Below are 24,806 nucleotides of genomic sequence, written 5' to 3'. Positions count from 1 at the left end.
AGGCACATTGTTTGGGCAGAGTAAAGAAAGCTGTACTGTGTGTCTGACCATTCTGTACCTGACCTGATGAGCTTGATGCTGACACTGCCCAAAATGTAAAATTACAATTTTGCTCACTAAGCACATTTAATAATAAAAGAAATATAGTTATTTTGCTAAATATTAAAATTTTACCGAGCTGAAATTGGTTACCTCAGTAACTCATGTAAATTCTGCATTAAAAATCGTTAATTTGGTGATGCCTTGTTACATCCATGGAGGATGACATGTCCTCTAATCCCAAATTTTAAAACTGCTAAAATCTGTCTCAATGAAATTTTGTTTCCAGCCTCCCTCCATTATATATTGCTAAATTTTCTTGTAACATAACAAAAATTGTAATAAAATTACATAATGCTTGCATTTACATGATGACTGTTATGTAGACAAATGGTCTTATTTAAGCAACCTGGGTTCTCATGATATCTATTAATTTCATTTATAAACCACTTTTTAAAGCAATACAAGAAAGGATGATAAATCATATTTGTGAATCTTCCCCAAGTATATGGCATTTTCCTGAATTATGTGGTCTGCCATTGAGTCAAACAGATTTGAAAGGTCCCAGATTCAATCCTGGTCTATGCTGAGATAGAGATGAGGGTGCATTGATTGACCTTAGTGTCCTTGGGTTAACTAGTGATGGATTAACAACTGCACCCAAACCTGGTATAAATGAGCTATTTTACAGCTGAATACCCAGAGCAACTAAAGAGATTGTGAAACATTTCCGGCTACATTTATCTCAAAGTGCTGCTGTTGACAGCAGCTGTGATTTTACTTGATGCACAGCAAGCTAAATTAGGCAGCTCTGCTGCTCTCGCTGGCATGGATCTTGAAATCATTTTTTCCGCCACTAGTTGCAGGAGAGCTGAAGGATGCTGCCAGTAGTGTGAGCTATCCTTGTTGGGGTGGTTTGAATCTGCTTGTGCAGGCCAAGAATACAGTTTATGCATTTTTGTCCTGTACAGAACTTCCATAGCCACAGAGCAAAGTCGTGATTTGCAGCTTTTAAATAACTGCACAGGTAAATTCTGTGCGTTAACATTCTCTGATAGATGCTCTGGAATGTGGTAGATTCCACAGCATTGGTGACCAAGTCAAGTGGAACTGTTTCTATTTGAAGCAGTTTTGTATAATATAGACAACTGTAAAAGGATAGTTAGAAAAGAAAAGTTTTCAGAAGATATTTAGCAAGATAGGACTTTGGGTCCCTATAACCAACTATATGCCCTCCTATTATTGGTGCAGCAAACTGAGCAAGCCAATTCTAGAGCTACAACTACTACTCTTGCAAACTTTGCCAGTTTCCTGTTTTTTTTAAACTTGTGTGATGGAGAATGTAAAGTCCTAGTACTGCAGTGCTGTGGTCAGCAGTGGTGACAGGAATTATTATTACCCTGGCACCTTTACGATTAATGTTTAGCCCATCATTCTGTGACTTCTCATCTGGACTTCCATCTGTTATATGGCTGGCTCTGGTGCTCCAATGTAGCCTGTCAGGTATTACCACAAGGAATATCTATAGCATGTCTTTTTATTGCGATCTGGGACTGCATCTTTTAACAGTTTGATGCCTTGAGTTCCTTCTCGCCACACTCACCCCAATCCCTAAGAATGTGAACAACTAATTTTGCTAGTTTAGAGAAGTACAGTTAAGCAGAATCCATCTTAAGTGTTAGCCTTTGCTCGGTGGTAACACTCTCGCCTCTGAGTCAGAAGATTGTAGGTTCATGTCCCATTCCAGATACTTGAGCACATAATCTAGGCTGACAGTTCAGTGCAGTACTGAGGGAGTGCTGCACTGTTCAAGATACCATCTTTCAAATGAATTGTTAAACCAATGCCCTCTTAGGTGGTCGTAAAAGATCCCATGGCACTATTGGAAGAAGAGCAGGGAGTTCTCCCCGGTGTCCTGGCCAATATTTATCCCTCAACCAACACTACTAAAACAGATTATCTAGTCATTATGTCATTGGTATTGTGGGACCTTGCTGTGCACAAATTTGCCACCACGTTTCCCTACATTAACACAGTGACTACACTTCAAGTTACTTAATTGGCTGTAAAGCACTTTGGGACATCTTGAGGCCATGAAAGGCACTATATAAATGCAAGTTCTTACAGTCTCATTTTTCCATTCTGCTGTAGCCATTCATGTGATAACTCACTCAAGCATAAGGACCCTGAATTTCCTTGGGTTCTTGGCAAACTGGGGGCATTATCAGGATGGAAATTGGGGAGGGCCTGTTAATTTCAGGCCATGTTCCTATTTTGGATGTGTCAGAGTTTCTTTAGGGGAGGGGAAACATGTGCTTTTTGCATCCACAACCTCCCCTTTGCACCTGATGTCACAGGCAGAGGCTAGACTGATGGACATGATGCAGCCTGGTGGAATTCCCTCCATTTCTGCATCGGGAGCTCCATGCATGAACTAGGCATACAGTTCGGCCAGGTAGTGGAAGTGGGGCACACCACATTTGGAAAGGCTGGTTTCTTCATGGCAGCCGGTTGCAAAGCAATATCAGCCTTTCACTAAAAGGGCCAAGTTTTGTTGAATAGTTCCCTCTTCATCTGGATCTGCTGGCACTCCTCCCCAGTTGCTTTCCTCCGCTACTAATTTCCTACCTCCCACCTAGTGTGCGGCCCAGCTGTGCTGCTACTGGAATGGCCCTCCCCCACCACTTTTTATTCAAATGCCCCTGATCCTGGGAATTTGGATGAGATTGGGATGCATGGGGCCAGTGGGTTCAAGCCCTGCTCCATCATGGTTATGGCAGTGGAGTAGGATTACAGACTTTTGAGCCCAAGCTGTTTTCTTGTACCTTTTGCTTCTTGGTCATGCTGTGGTCTGATTTAGATACCATGAGGTCTTAACAAATTGAATCTTAAGAGAACACTAAGGAAATAATTTTGGCAAAGCACAAATTATGGAAGAATGAGAATTTGGAATTGCTCACCTATGCCTCAATTAAAAAGATTAACATTATTCTCTCTTGTATTGTTGAATATGATTGTATTTAGAAAATTAGATCGTGAATAATGAGACTGAATGGGGTAAGTTTTCAATTTGCCACCTGGGGATAAAACTGGCATTGTGAATTGGCCGTCCGTTATCGAAACTGCCCAACTTTAATTTCCATTGAAATTGGTGGAAATGGAAGTCGGGCATTTCTGTAATGCGTGGTTGATCTACAACCCTAATTTTACACCCGGGCGGTAAGTTGAAAATCTGCCCCCATTTTATTTTTCCACAGCAACATGCTGCAGAAGTCAGTCAACTCACAAATGCCTTAAAGGAGAAGATAAAAGAAAACAAGAGACTTAAATCCTCCTTTGACACATTAAAGGAATTAAATGACTCCTTGAAGAAACAGGCAAGAACTATTTTGTAAAGCTTACGTTACCATAATGTGGTTGTGTCTCAACTGGTACAGCCATGGAGAGTAACTCGCCTCAGGTCATTGAATATACTGACTATTTCCTGAGCATGAAAAAACTTTTAGTGAGTACTGCAGGTACAATCAAGTTAGGTAGATCCTTCACAAGTCAAAGAACATGTGAATGAAGTCTTTTTTTATTTTCCTTTAATCTCAATTGTTTCTCCCTTCCCTTGGGGGTTGCATTACCAGACAAACACAAAATGAGGGAAGAAAGCTTGAATATATGGAACCATATCCTGCCTGAAGTTGCAATATTACATAATAGTTAATTTACTTTTTTTCTACTTGACACCTTTTGTAATATGATGTGAAAAGAACGAATATTGTGGAACGGAACAAGAACAAAATTACTTGCTGGTCGAGGAAATATTTTCGTACTTCATGCCTCATTACTGTATATTTTATGTCCTACCCTGGCTAGTCACTCGGGCTGAACCAAATTATACAAAAATTAAGAGTCCAGTTTGATTTTCAAACCCATATCCAATCCATCAGCAAAGCTACTTATTTTCACTTTCACTACATCATCAGCCTCTGCTCCTACCTCACCCTCCACTGTTGTTGAACCCTCATCCACACTTTCATCAGCACTGGACACCATTTTCCCAGCACTCTCCTCACCAGACTCCCAATCTTCACCTACCATAAATTCCAACTTGAGCAAAGCTCCACTGCCTGCAACTTGTCTTGCACTAAATCCCACTCATCCATCATTTCGCTTACTGACCTTTCCTGGCTCCCAATTATCAAATCTAAAACCTCAATTCTCATTAACAACTTCTTCCCACCTTATCTCTGCAAACCTCTTCACCTTAATTTTAATGAATGTTGTTGAACATTTTTATTATTTGGATTATTTTCATGATTCAGAATGCAATTGCAAATGAGTAATTGAAATGATTTTATGATAAATTGGTAGAAGTGCAGTCAACAGTTGACTTGTGAAAATTGAATATTGGCATAGTGTTAATTTCTACAAAGCCATTACTTTGAGTAGTCTATAAACCGTACCTTAATGTAAAAAATGGGCTTTGTTAAAACTCATACTGCTTAGGAACTTGCTAAAATTAGATAATTATTATGTTGGGTAGCTTGATTCCACTAATTTTTGATGTGATGAATTATGTTAAATGGCAGTATCTGCTGGCTTTAAAATCCCACTGTAGTTATCATTATGCTTCTGCAAAATATGTTATCCTTTGGAACTTTAGTACTGTTCTCGTATATCAGCTGTTCCCCCTAAGCAGACCATTATCCCCTACACTCTGCCCTTGCAGAGTTGGGTTCTTAGAGCTAACTATAATTCTACTTGAAGTAACCTGAATTCATCTTGGTCATGTGCTACAAAAACAATTATTTTCTGTTACTACTGAGGTCAGAGGTTTACACACCAAAGCAACTATCTTTATTTATAAATATAATAGCACTATGGAGTACAATAGTTGACACATATTTCAAGTGCAATGCAAAAGTCTGAAATAAGTCAATTACCCTTATTAAGAAGAACTACTCCTGATTTAGTTCAAATGTCTGTCATTTGACAGACAAAGTTTTCTTCCTCCCCACGTGAAAATCTTCCTATTTCAAGTAGGACCTAATGGTGAAAATTCAGCAGCCAATCCAGACAACAGATTCCAAAAGATTTTCCTGCTTATTCCAAATCCTCGGAGTTTGAGACCACAGCTTCCACATTGGAAGACACAGTGGTCTCTGAGTATGAAATACATTTGGTTTAAAATTGAATAGAGTTGTTCCCAGACAAACTTAGCAATACTTTATGCATATTTCCAACTAAATTAAGAGACCAGGTTTCCCAAATGCAACTAATATTTATGATATCTTACTGAGAGATATGAACAATTCACATATCCCCATCTATCTTACAAGTCAAATGGGTTGTTGTAAATTGGTTTTGGGTTGCCATTATGGAAAACATCAGTTGTTTCAGATCAACAGAGCAGTCTGCTAATTTAAATCGCTGAACCAGTCTGGTCTATAGATCAAAGAAACAAACAATTCCGGCTCTTCCACAGAGACATTAAAGTAGAATTTTCTTTCTTTGGCGCTTGACGCACTTGCTGATAGCACATATCAGGAAACAGTGCATCCCTAGCCCATGATTTTCCACAATTAAAATGAATGAGCAAAAAATCATGGGCTGGGGTGCTCTGTTTCCCACGTTGAAGTGGAAAATCTCCCATTAACATCCCACCATTTATATACAGTATGTATACATTTCTGTTAAATGTTTTTTTTTAATAAAAAGGAAAATTAGCTTCTGCAAAACTATATAACACTAACTTCCAATGCAAAGGTATTGGATTAGAGTATGTCTTTTAATGCTGATGCTGCTGGTGATATTTTTCAGATTAATGATGTAAAGCAACAGAACAAGACATTGGAAGCTCAAGCCAAAAAGGTTCAAAATCGTTTAGAAAATCTGCAAGTGAGTTTTAGACAACTGTAGAAAATCTTGCAAAATCTATGGAAGAAAAAAGTAATAAAGAAAACATTCTGTCCTCTTCCCCCACCTCTTCGTACTAGAAGTACAAAATTCCAATGCCCCCCACAGCAAAATAGAGATAAAAAGGAAGATCTGAAGCTCCTCAAAATGCACAGCAGGCCTGTCAGTGTCTATAAGGTGAATAGAGGGTAGTGTTTTGGTCATAGACACTGACAAAATGAAGCACTCTTGTATGTTAGATTAGCTACTGGTTTCTTTCTTGTTGAGTACAGCATATGCACACTTAAGGTCAGTTATTGCTAGCCATTTCTGGAAGTTATATTGAATACAATTTTCACACCTCTGGGGAAAAGCATTCTTCATGAAGTCCTTATCTATGTGATTTGATTGGTACCACTGTACTTGGATGGGGATCCATGGAATTGCTTTTTAAAAGTATTTGACAAAGATCAATGAATCAAGCTATCCTATTTAGTTCAGCCATCCTATGTGATTGCTATCCGGGGGATCTTCTTGGGGGCAATAGGTTTGATTAATGGCTGTGTTAGGGGTGAAGACATGGGTCAGTTCCGAGAGGGGCAAGGATGGTGATTCTTTGTAATCTCTTTGACGAACAACTCTGTGGTTTGGAGCTTCTAGGGATTATATTTGTTAAGTTCATCAGATAACCTGAAGCTATCAGAAATACTGAACTAAGCAGACTCTGGTAGTTTCTCTCATATAAGAAGTGAGCAACAGTGTTTCAAGGATCAACTTTATGTTCATACTAAGTGCAGGAGAATCACCTTTGTTGTATTTACATTTGGAGAGAATAGTGAAGTTTGTAATTATTGTAAATACTAGTCGATCTCTGATGACGCTGTACACAGGGAGTCAAGACTAAGCACAGCCTTTAGGTCAAAGGGATTAGAGGGCAGAAGGAAGTGAGGGCAGAAGGAAGTGAGGGCAGAAGGAAGTGAGGGCAGAAGGAAGTGAGGGCAGAAGGGGAAAGAGGGGGAGCGAGGAAGGGGAAGAAAGGGAGCGGGTGGGAGAAAATAAGTTTTGAGAAATGTAATAAAAATGAAGAACAACTTTTCTTTTAATTTCAGCATTGGTTTAGTGCTCTTTCTATATATCTTTCTATATCCACTTCTACTGCAGTTTCAAAGCCTGGATAGGTGTGTACAAACCTGATCCTACTTTGAAACTTAAGTAGAATTGGAGGTGGGTTTAAATGGGGGTGGGGGTTGGGGGGCATGCGGAGAAGTAGTCTGCGGCAGAGAGGAGGTGGAGAACAAGGCTAAGGTCCAGTAGCTGGGGGTGAATTAAACTTTCTGCCAGGATCCCACAGACTGTAGCAGCAGAGTGGTTGAGTGACTGAGGCAGGAATGAGCCCGTAGGTAAGGGCAGCAGAGGCCTTAGTCGGAGAGGGAGACTTGCATAGGAGCGGAGTTCATACGAAAACGAAGGACAGGAAAAGACCACCTGATCCATCGAGCATGCCCCTATGGTGTTACAGGGGCATGTAACTTCTGCAGATCATGACCCCCATCCCTCACCAGCCACGTGATGTCCTGGGACAGGCAAAGAAAGACCAGAGAAAGACCTTAGATCAGATTAGGAAAAAACCTCTGGGAGATTCCTTTTCTGACTGCCGAGGGCAGGCAAACAAATTCCAGGAGACCACAGTGACTGGGAAACACATCCCCCATATCCACCTGCCTTCTATGCAGAGATATATTGGCCAGTCTCAGGAAGTCGTATAGCTCCGTTTTGAATGCTTGCAGCGAATCTGCACTCACTGCATGCGCCAGCAATTTGTTTGAGAGGTTGATGACTCTCTGCAAAAAGAAGTACCTCCTGACATCCTAACATGTAGTCCTGTGCTTACATAACTTATACTCATGTCCCAGTCCTTCTTACTGTATGTAGCTTGAATAGCAATCCTCCTGGATGGAATCTAATCCTTTCATTATTTTAAAAACCTCAATGAAATCTGCTCGAAGTTTACACTTTTCTAACGTAAAAAGCCTCAGCCTCTGAAGCCTATCTCGGTAATGAAGGGTCTTTATACTAGGTATCAATCTAGTGATCCTCCTTTGAACCTTTTCCAGTGCCTCTACATCACCCACCATGTGAGGGGATAAAACTGGACGCAGTACTCTAAATGAAGCCTAACCGAGGCCTTGTACAGAGACAGTTCAGTACTTCTTGTTTTGCACTTAATCATCCTGGCAATACATCCTAACATTTTGTATTTGCTTTTGCAGTAGCCTCTCAGCAGTGGTTGTAGACCTTCAAAGATTCATGCACTAAGGTCTAGGTTCTTCTCCTGCTCAGCAGCTTTGATCACGCAACCCAGCATTGTGTACACATGGTTAGCGTTGTTCTGCCATTGCATCTAGATCTGCCTGTAATCTATTTTTCTCATCTAAGGTCCTTACACCCGCACATAACTATGTATCATCTGCAAACTTGCGAACAGTTCTCCCAATGCTTTATTCCAGATCATTGATAAAGATGGTGAATAGCAGTGATCCTAACACCGATCCTTGTGGGACTCCACTAGTAACTGGTCCCCTCGCAGAACCACTACCATTGATAACAACCTTCTTTATAGGAGAAAGCAACCAGTTCCTTATCCAACCCAAAATTGGCCAGCTAATCCCACAGGACTCAACCTTATTTAGTGGCCTATTCTGTGGAACCACGTGAAAGGCTTTTTGAAAATCAAGATACGTAATGTTGACCGAGCTATCTACACCCACCAACCAGGTTGGTGAGACAGGACCTTCTTTTCCAGAAGATTGTTGAGATTCTCCAATAATCACTTCTCTGTCAAAGTGGTCATACACTGTATCTCTAATTATCCTATGTTGCCGACAATTGAAGTTAAATTAACAGGCCTGTAATTTCATGGTTCTAACTTATTGCCCTTATTAAAATATTAGCACTATGTGGGCATCCCTCCAGTCCATGGGAACAATCCTAGACCCCAGTGAGCTGTTAAATATATGAGCAAGGGGCTCGCAAATCATAGTCCCTATTTCTTTGAACACCCTCTGGTAAATGCCGTCAGGGCCAGCAGCCTGATTGTTTTGAGATTCCTTATTCTAGCCAGGGCTACCTCCAAATCCACTTTGACACTTTCAGCTTGAGCATCAGCCCTATATTGTGTTAGTGGTAACTCAGCATCATCTTCTGCAGTGGAGACTGACACAAAGTAGCCATTTAAGATCTCTACCACATACTAAGACTCCACCCAAATTTGCCTTGAGGAATCCTTCAGTGGCCCTCTATTATCTTTAATGGCCCTCTGAATCATAACATAACTGAAAAAACATTGCTATTACTACCACAGCGGTCCGCTATCATCTCCAATTTTCTTTTAGCTTCTCTGATAACAGCACCAAGGAACCCTAGTACAATTGAAGTCAGTGGGAATCGGGGAAAACTCTCCAGTGGCTGGAGTCATACCTAGCACAAAGGAAGATGGTAGTGGTTGTTGGAGGCCAATCATCTCAGCCCCAGGACCTTGCTGCATGAGTTCCTCAGGGCAGTGTCCTCGGCCCAAACATCTTCAGCTGCTTCATCAATGACGTTCCCTCCATCATAAGGTCAGAAATGGGGATATTCGCTGATGATTGCACAGTGTTCAGTTCCATTCGCAACCCCTCAGATAATGAAGCAGTCTGTGCCAGCGTGCAGCAAGATGTGGACGACATCCAGGCTTGGGCTGAAAAGTGGCAAGTAACATTTGCGTCAGACAAGTGCCAGGCAATGACCATCTCCAACAAAAGAGTGTCTAATCACCTCCCATTGACATTCAACTGCATTACCATTGCCAAATCCCCTACCATCAACATCCTCAGGGTCACCATTGACCAGAAACTTAACTGGACCAGCCACATAAATACTGTGGCTACAAGAGCAGGTCAGAGGCTGGGTATTCTGCGGCGAGTGACTCACCTCCTGACTCCCCTAAGCCTTTCCACCATCTACAAGGCACAAGTCAGGAGTGTGATGGAATACTCTCCACTTGCCTGGTTGAGTGCAGCTCCAACAACACTCAAGAAACTTGACGCCATCCAAGACAAAGCAGCCCGCTTGATTGGCACCCCATCCACCACCCTAAACATTCACTCCCTTCACCACCGGTGCACCGTGGCTGCAGTGTGTACCATCAACAGGATGCACTGCAGCAACTCGCCAAGGCTTCTTCGACAGCACCTCCCAAACCCGTGTCCTCTACCACCTGGAAGGACAAGGGCAGCAGGCACATGGGATCAACACCACCTGCACGTTCCCCTCCAAATCACACACCATCCCAACTTGGAAATATATCGCCATTCCTTCATCGTTGCTGGGTCAAAATCCTGGAACTCCCTACCTAGCAGCTCTGTGGGAGAACCTTCACCACACGGACTGCAGCAGTTCAAGAAGGTGGCTCACCACCACCAACTCAAGGGCAATTAGGGATGGGCAATAGTTGCTGGCCTTGCCCACATCCCGTGAAGAATTAAAAAAAAGCTTTGTTGCCGTTAACTGAAATGAATACCTATCCCTGTTCTCCTGAGACCTATTTTCTTTAAGCTTGTAAAAAAAAACTCGTGCTTAAGTCCAGTTTACCTTTGAACATGACCTATTGGACAATTTGGCTTTGTGTTACCATGTGCCCTTCTTTTAACTTTAGGGGCATGAATGGCTTCCTCGAGGGTCATATAAGACTGTGTTGTCCAGTATGTTAGCCACTAGCCACATGTGGCTAATTAGGAATACAGTTGTGGCAAATTGCTTTTCTGATTAGTAAATAAAATCATTGGGCATGTGATCGGCATACTCATATTCGCTGGGTGTATGCATGTGTACTTTAACCTTTTTGTGCGTTTGTTGGTAAGTTGAAAAGCAGAGTGCTCTAATGTTCTACTTTCTTGGTTGCTGAATGGTGGTAGTTGTTTGTTAAGTAAATATACAAATGTGAAGTACATTTGCCTGTATTGTGTGAGTGTATGTAAGGCATTTTCTACACAATTGGAGCATGTGGCTATAATGGTGACACTACCCACACCTGTGGCTAGTCAGCCATTTCTATTGAACAACATTGGCAGATGGATGGTTTTGAAGGCATTCTATTTATCTTCAGTGTCACTTTTACCCACAACTAGTAGGACTGTCTAATCAATCTAGTTCAAATCATTTGCTAACTTTGAAATCTGGTACTAGTAGTTCATTTTCAGCAGCTATAGTTTGGCTCATCATAATGGGCCTCTTGAACTGGAGGCCTATGACACTTGCCAATTATCAATTTTGGGCCAACTCTTGGGTCTCATCACATTTGCTTAAATATTGGGTAGATAAGGCCACACATTGGTTTGTAGGGAATGTGAGTTTACTTACTGGCTGCTGATGCGGAGCTCAAAGACATATCTAACGTTAAAAACTCAAACCGTAACAGAAATTTTGCAGCATCTGTAAAGAAATTGAAGTTCTGTGAAAGAATCTCCACCCAACTTTCTCTTTACAGATACTGATGAATCTGCTATGTATTCCAGCATTTTCTGTTTTTATCTCACTGCTAGGTAGCTGTGTCATCATAATTTTAAGAAAAATATATAAATTTTACTCCCTTGCAGAGGAAGAATGAATTATGTGTGGTGCAGAAATTTCATGAAAACGTTTCCACTGGTGTGAAGATCAGATTGGAGAAACGGGAGAAGATTCAACCTGCTCATAGAACCAGTCGAGTAAGATCTTTTGCTACATTGCTGGCTTTGATGTGAATTTGCGGGCCACCAGATTTGCTAAGTATTCTCACCCTCACCATCATTTTCCAATCCTCTCTGGCTACAGGCATGGTGCCGGAGGACTGGAGGATTGCTAATGTTGTACCGTTGTTTAAAAAAGGAGAAAGGGATAGACCAAGTAATTACAGGCCAGTCAGCCTAATCCCGGCGGTGGGCAAGTTATTGGAAAAAATTCTGAGGGACAGTATTAATCGTCATTTAGAAAGGCACGGATTAATCAAGGACAGTCAACATGGATTTGTTAAGGGAAGATCGTGTCTGACAAACTTGATTGACCCTCATTGTTACCACCTCAAAAAATTCAATGAGAGTAGCGCATTTGATGTAGTCTACGTGGATTTTAGCAAGGCTTTTGACAAGGTCCAACATGGCAGATTGGTCAGAAAAGTAAATGCCCATGGGATCCAAGGGAAAGTGGCAAGTTGGATCCAAAATTGGCTCAGTGGCAGGAAGCAAAGGGTAACAGTCAGCGGGTGACTTTATGACAGGAAGACTGTTTCCAGTGGGGTACCGCAGGACTCAATACTAGGTCCATTGCTTTTTGTGGTATTTATCAATGATTTAGACTTAAATGTAGGGGGCATAATTAAGAAGTTTGCAGATGATACAAAAATTGGCCGTGTGGTTGATAGTGAGGAGGCAAGCTGTAGACTGCAGGAAGATAGGTAATGCATTTGGGGAGGGCAAACAAGGCAAGGGAATACACAATAAATTGTAGGATGCTGAGAAGTGTAGAGGAACAGAGGGACCTTGGAGTGCATGTCCACAGATCTCTGAAGGTAGCAAGACAGGTAGTTAAGGTGGTTAAGAATGCATACAGGATACTTTCCTTTATTAGCCGAGGCATAGAATATAAGATCAGGGAGGTTATGCTAGAACTGTATAAAACACTAGTTAGGCCACAGTTACAGTACTGCGTGCAGTTCTGGTCACTCCCGTTACAGGAAAGATGTGATTGCACTAGAAAGGGTACAGATGAGATTTACGAGGATGTTGCCAGGACTGGAGAATTTTAACTGTGAAGAAAGATTGGATAGGCTGGGGTTGTTTTCTTTGGAACAGAGGAAGCTGAGGGGAGATTTAATTGAGGTGTATAAAATTCTGAGGGCCTAGATAGAGTGGAAGGGCCTGTTTCCCTTGGCAGAGAGGTCATAACTAGGTGGCATAGATTTAAAGTTATTGGTAGAAGGATTAGAGGGGAGTTGAGGAGATTTTTTTTTTCACCCAGAGCATGGTGGAAGTCTGGAACTCACTGCCTGAAAGGATGGTAGAGGCAGAAACCCTCATTGCATTTAAAATGTACTTGGCTATGCACTTGAAGTGCCGTAACCTACAAGGCTACGGACCAAGAGCTGGAAGGTGGGATTAGGCTGGATAGCTCTTTTTCGGCCAGTACAGACATGATGGGCCGAATGGCCTCCTTCTGTGCCGTAAATTTCTAAGATTCTACTGATTTTAAAATTCAGGAATATTTTTTAAGTTCACACCTCACCCCACCCCCCATCCTTGCCTCCAACAGCAAGAAATCTTGAGTATTTGTACAGCTACTTAAGATGCTATCTCCTGCTCACCCTTATCTTCTTAAGCAATCCCTGCCCTGACACCTTATTACTCTGTGAATTCTCCCAAGCTTCTCTTGCTAACAATCCTCACCAGGCGTATCTCCTCCATGAGGATCCTCTCTTGCTCCCTCAACTTCCTCCCCCTCAACTCTCGAATATTCAAATACCATCATAAATAGCTCCCTTTGTTCAGGCACCATTCCCATCCTCTTGAATACTGCCATCATCACCTTCCCTCAAAAAGGCAAGCCTTGATTCTCAGTTTGAGTTCTCTTGTTTATATTCCAGCTTTCTTTAAACAACAATTTCTATGAACTGCTTGGAGTGCTGCTGGATTGGATCTCTGATGGCTACCTTCGCTATTTGACTCCAGAGGATGAAAATGATATCCAGAAGTCATCAGGTCCCAATTGTTTAGCTGGAAAATCTATTCAAGAAAAGTGTGTGAAGGTAATCCTGTTTTTGTCCCTTAAGTGTTTTTAGTATTTGAACAACTTGTCTCTTGTATGAATGTCAATCTTGGAATTGAGCTATTTTGTATTTGATATGGTTATTGACGATCTTTCTGCTGACCAAAAAAGTCATCTCCTAACCTTACTTATCACTTAACTGATAAAAGATGAAAAAGAACCATGCCTGCCATTTAAAAAAAAACAATATCTGTGAGCCTTATATTGGGTTTTGATATGAGTAAGTTCAGCTAATTTCTATACATTTTTAAATCTTGTAGTTATTCATGAGTTGTATGAAGAAGTTGAACAGAAATTCACATCAAAAGTGAGTGTTTGTTAGTTAAAACATATACATTCCACTGTATAGCTACTCAAATGTTTCATCAAAAATGGTTTACTTTTTTCACTGGCACTACTGTACAATCATTGTGAGCATCACAATTACTGCACATGAGCTAATGCTAGTGGGAGGATGGGGCAACTTCTATTCCTTGCAACTCTTTTAACAATAAAATAAAACACCTTTCTGCTAATACTAAAAACAAAACAAAAAATTATGAATTCTATTCAACAGAACTCACTTATGTGAACAGCTCACTAGCTTTCAACAACTGCTTAGCAGTTTTCCTGAGCAAATCAGGGCCCGTATATTTAAGCTTTGTGCATAAATAATTTGTAATTTTTATCCTGGTAAGCTATCACTCCCCTTCTTGTATCATGCATGTATAGCATTATTTGCTTTGTCTTTAATAATATCACATGCTGCTGGTAGCACAGCAAATTAATAAATGCACTGAGCCACAAGTTGAATTCTGACTTGCAAACAGGTGCCGAGTAGAGATTTTCCCCCCTGAGAAGAAAGGGTAAATTGCATATGACTGTTGTCAATTCTAGTGACTAATTTCGCAGGGATGCAGATGGAAGTCCAGAGAGTCAGTCTGACCTCTTTCAGCAGGGCAGCAATGCATGCCACAAGGGAATTTAGGCAGTTACCACATAAAGTTAAATGAAGAAAGAATAAAAATTATAATCCACCACAATACATTATGAATCATGCACAGATGTTTATTAAAAACATGAGTTTTTTTTAAAACCTTGTATTAGATGTGTGAATGCTTGTTCATTTGACAAAGCTAAGTTACCCAGTGTCTGATGAAGGGTGTATGCCTGAAATGTCATCCTGTCTGTTTAATCATGTCTGGACATTAGAGGGTGTCTGTAATGCAGGCGGTTTCCTGATCTGACAGGAATTTTTTCTATGCATGCTGCTGACAGCCCCCCGTAACTTAACTTTGTTCTCTCCTCATCCCGTCTCGAAAAATTTTTTTTTTTTAAATTCGTTCGTGGGATGTGGGCGTCACTGGCAAGGCCAGCATTCATTGCCCATCCCTAATTGCCCTTGAGAAGGTGGTGGTGAGCCACCTTCATGAACCGCTGCAGTCCGTGTAGTGAGGGTTCTCCCACAGTGCTGTTGGGTAGGGAGTTCCAGGATTTTGACCCAGCGACGATGAAGGAACAGTGATATATTTCCAAGTCAGGATGGTGTGTGACTTGGAGGGGAATGTGCAGGTGGTGTGGTTCCCATGTGCCTGCTGCCCTTGTCCTTCTAGGTGGTAGAGGTCATGGGTTTGGGAGGTGCTGTCGAAGAAGCCTTGATGAGTTGCTGCAGTGCATCCTGTAGATGGTATACACTGCAGCCACGGTGCGCCGGTGGTGAAGGGAGTGAATATTTAGGGTGGTGGATGGGATATCAATCAATTGGGCTGCTTTGTCCTGAATGGTGTTGAGCTTCTCGAGTGTTGTTGGAGCTGCACTCATCCAGGCAAGTGGAGAGTATTCCATCACACTCCTGACTTGTGCCTTGTAAATAGTGGAAAGGCTTTGGGGGCGTCAGGAGGTGAGTTCTTGCTGCAGAATACCCAGTCTCTGACCTGCTCTTGTAGCCATAGTGTTTTCTGGCTGGTCCAGTTAAGTTTCTGGTCAATGGTGACCCCCAGGATGTTGATGGTGGGGGATTCGGCGATGGTAATGCCAATGAATGTCAAGGGGAGGTGGTTAGGCTCTCTCTTGTTGGAGATGGTCATTGCCTGGCACTTGTCTGGACGATCTAAATACCATTTTTTTAGACCTTAGTGATTTAGTAAGTACTTTTAAATGAAGCTCTACACTATGTTTCACGTTGCTTTGTTAAAACAAAGGATTATTTTTCCTGACTATACTTTCTGTATGTAATGGCTTGCAGATCCTACCCTTGATCACAGCACAAATTCATTTGATGCCATCTGGGGATATCAAATTACAGCTCACACTGGTGAAATTCATTTACTGGGCCTTAAGGCATATAGACCGAGAAGGGACACAGGTAAGTGTAGAGATATTTTCCTTCCCTTTCCATGAAATATGCCTCGTGCTTTGAGATTCAAAGCGGGCTCTAATAAGTGTTTATTTTTAAACTGCAGTTGATGTCTGAAAACAATACTTTTTTTAAAAAAAATAGCTGGAGACAGCATTCCTTTTTGGAGTTTGGCAAATGCCTTTTCATATAAAATATATATTGAAATACTTTCTTGAATTATATGTGATTAACTGGGTTTTTGCCATGTCTTCACTAGTATTTAGCAATTCTTTCAGGATGTTTATGTTTTCTGTCAAGTTTTCCTTAGCATCTGACTTCTAGAAGAAATTTCACACGTACTGAAATCAGGAACCAAACAGTAATGCAGTTACTTTGTGTGTGGAATGCCAAATTAAATACTTCCCTTTAACCTTGTATTTATTTACAAAATATGTTGCTAAAAAATAGCCGGGTTCCATGGATGTTAAATAACCAACAGTTTAAACTGTTTGGGGTCATCTGAGTGAGAGGCTGATGGTGAGCTTTTGCTGAGAGATAGAAAGGGAATGCATTTTGATCTAAACAGGAGTTTCACGTTAAGATAAAGTGGGCCAGAATCTGTAAGACCAGTGAAAATTATTTCGAATTAATGAAACCTAGAGCAATGCAGAAGCTAGGAGCGTAAAAATTTTAGGATTAGTAACTAAGTTAGTGATATGTGTGGTATGCATGATATTGAATATCCTGGATCTGCGAAATGTCCAGAGGAAATACGCTGGCATAAAATTATAGAAAGTTGTATTGCTCAAACAGAGGAATGCTGAGCTTGAGGCTGGCTACACGCTGCAACGTAAGTGGGACGAAAGGTCCTTACAGAGCATAGAGCACTAGGGAGGATTTAAACTAGGAAGCAGAGGGGTCCAAAGTAGGGAAAGCAGCCTAGGCTCAAGGGGAGTGGTAAGGAGAGGCCTGTCTTAGAACAAATGGGATAGAAATTTAAGAGAAAAGTACCGAAGAAAAAATAACAACTTGAATTTCTGTAGTGCTCATTATGTACAAAGAGATGTCTTGGCACTTTAGAAAGTGGAGACTGAGCTGAGTGGGAAGAAGAGACAGGAGGTCAGGATAGGGCAAATGCACAATTAAAGAAGAGGGTTTTAAGGGAGTTTTGAATGCAGTAAGGGAGTTGGCAGGGCAGATGCTGAAGGAAGGAGTTTGAGGATGGGGCAAAGTGGCAGATGGAGCACTCCCAATGGTGAAAAGGAGTAAAAAGCAAAAGCAAATTAAGAAATATGCATGGATCAGGGTTGCAGTGTTTATATGTAAATGTGTGAAGCATTTGAAATAAAGTTGGAGAAGTAGAGGCAATAATTAGAATAAGGGACATGATGTAGCCTTGATGATGTAGTCTTCAGCTGGGTAAGACTAGGAACTAAATATTCACAGCGACAAAATTTTCAGGAGAGATAGAGAAGATAAAAAAGGAGGGGGTGGCCTTATTACAGCCGCAAAGTTCTTATTGATGGTGATTCTCAGACAATGGACAGGATCTTGATTTTAAAATAATGGCGTGTTAATGCTGCATGACGTTAATAATGTGCAAATCGGCCAGCAAGTTCAAGGGATTAAGATAAATGGTGTGAGTTACAAACGGCATCATGCCCCTAGCCTCCCCATTATTTTTAAGAACTTGCTGGGTTTGCAAATTAATTGCCCATTAAACTCACCACAGAAAGTTAACAGTGCAAGTTTTTTTTTAAATTCGTTCACGGGATGTGGGCGTCGCTGGCGAGGCCAGCATTTATTGCCCATCCCGAATTGCCCTTGAGAAGGTGGTAGTGAGTCGCCTTCTTGAACTGCTGCAGTCCGTGTGGTGAAGGTTCTCCCACAGTGCTGTTAGGAAGGGAGTTCCAGGATTTTGACCCAGTGACGATGAAGGAACGGCGATATATTTCCAAGTCGGGATGGTGTGTAACTTGGAGGGGAATGTGCAGGTGGTGTTGTTCCCATGTACCTGCTGCCCTTGTCCTTCTAGGTGGTAGAGGTCGCGGGTTTGGGAGGTGCTGTTGAAGAAGCCTTGGCGAGTTGCTGCAGTGCATCCTGTAGATGGTACACTCTGCAGCCACAGTACGCCGGTGGTGAAGGGAGTGAATGTTTAGGGTGGTGGATGGGGTGCCAATCAAGCGGGCTGCTTTGTATTGGATGGTGTCGAGCTTCTTGAATGTTGTTGGAGCTGCACTCATCCAGGCAAGTGGAGAGTATTCCATCACACTCCTGACTTGTGCCTTGTAGTTAGTGGAAAGCCTTTGGGGAGTCAGGAGGTGAGTCACTCGCTGCAGAATACCCAGCCTCTGACCTGCTCTTGTAGCCACAGTATTTATGTGGCTGGTCCAGTTAAGTTTCTGGTCAATGGTGACCCCCAGGATGTTGATGGTGGGGGATTCGGTGATGGTAATACCGTTGAATGTCAGGGGAGGTGGTTAGACTCTCTCTTGTTGGAGATGGTCATTGCCTGGCACTTGTCTGGCGCAAATGTTACTTGCCACTTATCAGCCCAAGCCTGGATGTTGTCCAGGTCTTGTTGCATGCGGGCTCGGACTGCTTCATTATTTGAGGGGTTGCGAATGGAACTGAACTCTGTGCGAACATCCCCATTTCTGACCTTATGATGGACGGAAGGTCATTGATGAAGCAGCTGAAGATGGTTGGGCCTTGGACACTGCCCTGAGGAACTCCTGCAGCAATGCCCTGGGGCTGAGATTCTTGGCCTCCAACAACCACTACCATCTTCCTTTGTATGACTCCAGCCACTGGAGAGTTTTCCCCCTGATTGCCAATGACTTCAATTTTACAAGGGCTCCTTGGTGCCACACTCGGTCAAATGCTGCCTTGATGTCAAGGGCAGTCACCCTCACCTCACCTCTGGAATTCAACTCTTTTGTCCATGTTTGGACCAAGGCTGTAATGAGGTCTGAAGCCGAGTGGTCCTGGCGGAACCCAAACTGAGCATCGGTGAGCAGGTTATTGGTGAGTAAGTGCTGCTTGTTAGCACTGTCGACGACACACTCCATCACTTTGCTGATGATTGAGAGTAGGCTGATGGGGCGGTAATTGGCCGGATTGGATTTGTCCTGCTTTTTGTGGACAGGACATACCTGGGCAATTTTCCACATTGTCGGGTAGATGCCAGTGTTGTAGCTGTACTGAAACAGCTTGGCTAGAGGCGCAGCTAGTTCTGGAGCACAAGTCTTCAGCACTACAGCCGGGATGTTGTCGGGGCCCATAGCCTTTGCTGTATCCAGTGCACTCAGCCATTTCTTGATATCACGTGGAGTGAATCAAATTGGCTGAAGACTGGCTTCCGTGATGGTGGGGATATCGGGAGGAGGCTGAGATGGATCATCTACTCGGCACTTCTGGCTGAAGATGGTTGCAAACGCTTCAGCCTTGTCTTTTGCACTCACGTGGTAGACTCTGCCATCATTGAGGATGGGGATGTTTGCAGAGCCTCCTCCTCCGATTAGTTGTTTAATTGTCCACCACCATTCATGACTGTATGTGGCAGGACTGCAGAGCTTTGATCTGATCCGTTGGTTGTGGAATCGCTTAGCTCTGACTATAGCATGTTGCTTCTGCTATTTAGTATGCATGTAGTCCTGAGTTGTAGCTTCACCAGGTTGGCACCTCATTTTGAGGTACACCTGGTGCTGCTCCTGGCATGCTCTTCTACATTCCTCATTGAACCAGGGTTGATCCCCTGGCTTGTTGGTAATGGTAGAGTGAGGCATATGCCGGGCCATGAGGTTACAAATTTTGTTGGAATACAATTCTGCTGCTGCTGATGGCCCACAGCACCTCATGGATGCCCAGTTTTGAGCTGCTAGATCTGATCTGAATCTATCCCATTTAGCACGGTAGTAGTGCCACACAACACGTTGGATGGTGTCCTCAGTGCGAAGACAGGACTTCGTCTCCACGAGGACTGTGCGATGGTCACTCCTACCAATACTGTCATGGACAGATGCATCTGCGACAGTTAGATTGGTGAGGACGAGGTCAAGTAAGTTTTTCCCTGGTGTTGGTTCGCTCACCACCTGCCGCAGGCCCAGTCTGGCAGCTATGTCCTTCAGGACTCGGCCAGCTCGGTCAATAGTGGTGCGAGCGTGCCACTCTTGGTGATGGACATTGAAGTCCCCCACCCAGAGTACATTCTGTGCCCTTGCTACCCTCAGTGCTTCCTCCAAGTGGTGTTCAACATGGAGAAGGACTGATTCATCAGCTGAGGGAGGGCTGTAGGTAGTAATCAGCAGGAGGTTTCCTTGTCCATGTTTGACCTGATGCCATGAGATTTCATGGGGTCCAGAGTCAATGTTGAGGACTCCCAAGGCCACTCCCTCCTGACTGTATATCACTGTACCGCCACCTCTGGTCGGTCTGTCCTACCGGTGGGACAGGACATACCCAGGGATGGTGATGGTAGAGTCTGGGAAATTGGCTGAAAGGTATGATTCTGTGAGTATGGCTATGTCAGACTATTGCTTGACTAGTCTGTGGGACAGCTCTCCCAATTTTGGCACAAGTCCCCAGATGTTAGTGAGGAGGACTTTGCAGGGTCGAGTGGGCTTGGTTTGCCTTTGTCGTGTCCAGTGCCTAGTGGTCCGATGCCGGGTGGTCCGTCCGGTTTTATTCTTATGACTTTTTTTAGTGAGATTTTACAACTGAGTGGCTTGCTCGGCCATTTCAGAGGGCAATGAAGAATCAACCACATTGCTGTGGGTCTGGAGTCACATATAGGCCAGACCGGGTAAGGACGGCAGGTTTCCTTCCCTCAAGGACATTAGTGAACCAGATGGGTTTGCTGATGATACAAAGCTAGGTGCGAAAGTAAGCTGTGAGGAGGACACAGCGTCTGCAAAAGGATATACACAAGTTAAGTGAGTGGGCAAGAAGGTGGCAGATGGAGTATAATGTGGGGAAATGTGAAGTTATTCACTTTGGTAGGAAGAATAGAAAAACAATGTTTTATAAATAGTGAGAAACTGTTAAATGTTGGTGTGCAGAGAGACTTGGGTGTCCTCGAACAAGAAACACAGAAAGTTAGCTTGCAGGTACAGTACAATTAGGAAGGCAAATGGCATGTTGGTCTTTATTGCAAGGGTGATGGAGTACAAGAGTAAGGAAGTCTTGCTACAATTGTACGGGGCTTTGGTGAGACTACATTTGGAGTACTGAGTACAGTTTTGGTCTCCTTATCTAAAGAAGGATATACATGCCTTAGAATTGGTGCAACGAAGGTTCGCTAAATTGATTCCTGGGATGAGAGGGTTGTCCTATGAGGAGAGATTAAGTAGAATAGGCCTATATTCTCTGGAGTTTAGAAGAATGAGAGGCGATCTCATTGAAACATATAAGATTCTAAGAGCGCTTGACAGGGTAGATGCTGAGAGGTTGTTTTCCCTGGCTGGCGAGTCTAGAACTAGGGGTTGGCCGTTTAAAACAGAGATGAGGAGGAATTTCTTCACTCAGAGGGTTGTGAATCTTTGGAATTCTCTAGAGGGCTGTGGATGCTGAGTCATTGAGTGTATTCAAGGCTGAGATCGATAGATATTTGGATTCTCGCGGAACCAAGGGATATGGGGATTGGGCAGGAAAGTAGAGTTGAGGCCAAAGATCAGCCATGATCTTATTGAATGGTGGAGCAGGCTCAAGGGGCTGTATGGCCTACTCTTGCTCTTATATGTTGTGTTCTTATTAGTTCACCTAGAACTAGATGCTTTTCTCATTTCCTTGGAAGATGAGGAAGCAGGTAGGGAGAAGTGGAGTATGCCCTTGAAAGGTTTCCAGATTTGAAGCCTATCTTTTTTTCTGACTCAGAATTTTTGCCCCACCAATTTTCTCCCATTCTTTCCTGCAGCCAGTGACTCAGGCTGGGATAATAAGGTTTGCCAACATCTTTCAAACAATACCCAGCACAATTAACCAGTTTTGGAGCAAAAGGGAGGTGGAAAAAGAAGAGAAGTTGATGACTTCTAGCTAGCAAAATTAATTTTCTACTCATTGCTGTTATCTACTGTAACAGGGCCTGAATGGAAGATGGTAGTGGTTGTTGGAGTCCAATCATCGCAGCGCCAGGACATTGCTGCAGGAGTTCCTCAGGGCAGTGTCCTAGGCCCAACCATCTTCAGCTGCTTCATCAATGACCTTCCGTCCATCATAAAGTCAGAAATGGGGATGCTCGCTGATGATTGCACAGTGTTCAGTTCCATTCGCAACCCCTCAGATAATGAAGCAGTCCATGCCCTCATGCAGCAAGACCTGGACAACATCCAGGCTTGGGCTGATAAGTAGCAAGTAACATTTGCGCCAGACAAGTGCCAGGCAATGACCATCTCCAACAAGAGAGAGTCTAACCACCTCCCCTTGACATTCAACGGTATTACCATCACCGAATCCCCCACCATCAACATCCTGGGTGTCACCATTGACCAGAAACTTAACTGGACCAGCCGCATAAATACTGTGGCTACAAAAGCAGGTCAGAGGCTAGGTGTTCTGCGGCGAGTGACTCACCTCTTGACTCCCCAAAGCCTTTCCACCATCTACAAGGCACAAGTCAGGAGTGTGATGGAATACTCTCCACTTGCCTGGATGAGTGCAGCTCCAACAACACTCAAGAAGCTCGACACCATCCAGGACAAAGCAGCCCGCTTGATTGGCACCCCATCCACCACCCTAAACATTCACCATTGCCATGACCACCATTTATGATGGATTTTAAAAAGCATAATTCTTGTCATCTGCTGATCCAAGATTATTAGAACATGGAGTATTTGTCTACTGACAAAGCAGATATTCCTTGGGCTGCTTTGTGCTCCCAGCAGCCACCAAGGTCAGTCTTGAGATATATCTCATTACAGTTACCTTTGGCTGTACTTTTTTATGATGCTGATATCCCATTTTTCCCTTACTAATTGACTCCTTTCTGCTGCTCTGATGGACATTGACTCTTGATGGTATGTGGTTTCACGGATGGTGCTGGTTGTTGTTGTTTATGCGTGTGTCATCTGGTAGAAGACCAGATATTCTCCCGTGCACTTCCAGCAGGGGTTGCTCAATAGTAATTCGTAATGGGAACTGTAGCTGATTTTTCTTCTGAAGGGTATTGAAGTCAACTTACCTCGCAGACAGGATTAAACCTGACATCTTCCTGGTCTGTGAGGCTCAGCCATTCACTCGATAAACTTAGAGATATCAGAGGACCCCTTTTTGTTTTCAATATTAAGTGGTTTGCAGCCTTGTCATGGAGAAAATTGCACCTGTTTATCGTCGTTTGTTGATTATGCTGCATTGCTAACTATACCTGAGTCTAGTCACTTAACTCCAACACACAAACATTTAACTTAGAGATTGAATGACAACCTATTGTGCACTTTGAATCCATAGTGCCTCTTAAAAAGGTACCGATGTTACCAAGCAACCATTATCTGGATATCTAAATATTCTTACATGATTCTTCCCTCTAATTGAAACTGTTGTTAAGTTGAAGGATGATTTAAGTGTTTTTATTGCAGGATTACAAACTCTAGATGACCTCCCATTGTTACATGGCAAAACTGTTCAGGCTTTAAAGTTTTTTGCAATGAGTTTCACTTTTAATTAGTAGTTTTCCTGCAGAATGTTGACAGTTTTGATGTATTCTGTAGAATATTTTTTCCTTTTCAGTTATTATTTATATATTTGATAATAGATTAAACGAAGTATACAAATATTTCAATTTGGATTGGATTAAGAGTTGCATTAAATAAGATGTCCTAGTTCCTACCCAATCAGCGGAAAATTTGTTTATGCACAGCTTTTGACACTGTATTTTGCACCTGTTCTCCATAAAAAGCAGTCATACATTTGTATATCGCAGGCATAGTATACAGTATATGTGATTTAGCGGAAGCGATGGAGATGTGGCCTACAAAGCAAGTTTTGGTGTGTCGTATGTTTTGACTGTGTAACTGTGTCCATTCCAATGATTGTTGAAATCGGTTGGATTTTTTGGCTGTCTCTGTAGCTTTAACAGTTTCTACTGACAGTTAGGTAGGCCCCATATGGTTATGTCGGAGGATGCATATGTGCCAGTGTACAAAACTCAGAAAATCTAACTAACAGCTTCATTGAGGTTGATAACTCAAAAGAAAACCACATACAACTGAAAATAACCCTGAATAAAGAGCTATGACCAAGGCCACTGCCTCAAGGAGACCGAATAAGTTAAGTTTGTTTTTGTTACATTGAATTTCAGCATTTTTATTAGTGATTTGCAATCACATTCTGCAATTCAGCATGTTTTTCTGTGAAAACGGAAATCCAGTGGCCTAATGTATGATTTATGAAAAGAGAGTTACAAAGGGAGTGCAGTGGGACGTGAACATGTCACAACTTAAGCTGCGGCTATACTCAATATTCCATCAGTTGCTATTATAGGGAAGTACATAATTTTAACAATTGTGTATTTAGAAATTTTTGAAGGGGGAAGCACGTCCTAAAATTATACGTCAAAATTACATTTTACCAACCACGATTGGTTGATGTGCAGCCATTAAAAAATCACTTTAGCTTTCACAGACACGCATATCCACAACATCTAATGCTGTATTTTGCATAAAAATGAGGGGAGATTATAAGCATTTCTGTATGTGTGTTGTGTTCTTTGGAACCAGAAGAGAACATCCAAGAC

The 24,806-nt window shown here is 42.5% G+C and overlaps 1 protein-coding gene across 2 annotated transcripts in view; it reads left to right on the top strand.

Moving 5' to 3' along the window:
* Positions 1 to 24,806, top strand: part of LOC137322931 (coiled-coil domain-containing protein 138-like) — a 109,525-nt gene that overhangs the window by 34,047 nt on the left and 50,672 nt on the right. For both annotated transcript variants that reach the window (XM_067986168.1, XM_067986169.1), the window contains exons 7-11: positions 3,297 to 3,416; positions 5,851 to 5,928; positions 11,559 to 11,669; positions 13,580 to 13,741; positions 15,986 to 16,105. In XM_067986168.1, the coding sequence (XP_067842269.1) occupies positions 3,297 to 3,416; positions 5,851 to 5,928; positions 11,559 to 11,669; positions 13,580 to 13,741; positions 15,986 to 16,105 (591 nt within the window). The remainder of the gene's footprint in view (positions 1 to 3,296; positions 3,417 to 5,850; positions 5,929 to 11,558; positions 11,670 to 13,579; positions 13,742 to 15,985; positions 16,106 to 24,806) is intronic.

This window comes from Heptranchias perlo, chromosome 6, assembly GCF_035084215.1.
Source record: "Heptranchias perlo isolate sHepPer1 chromosome 6, sHepPer1.hap1, whole genome shotgun sequence".
In the NCBI taxonomy this organism is placed as follows: Eukaryota; Metazoa; Chordata; class Chondrichthyes; order Hexanchiformes; family Hexanchidae; genus Heptranchias; species Heptranchias perlo.
Note: the sequence above shows the minus strand (reverse complement) of the source record. Positions and strands in the feature narration are given on the sequence as shown.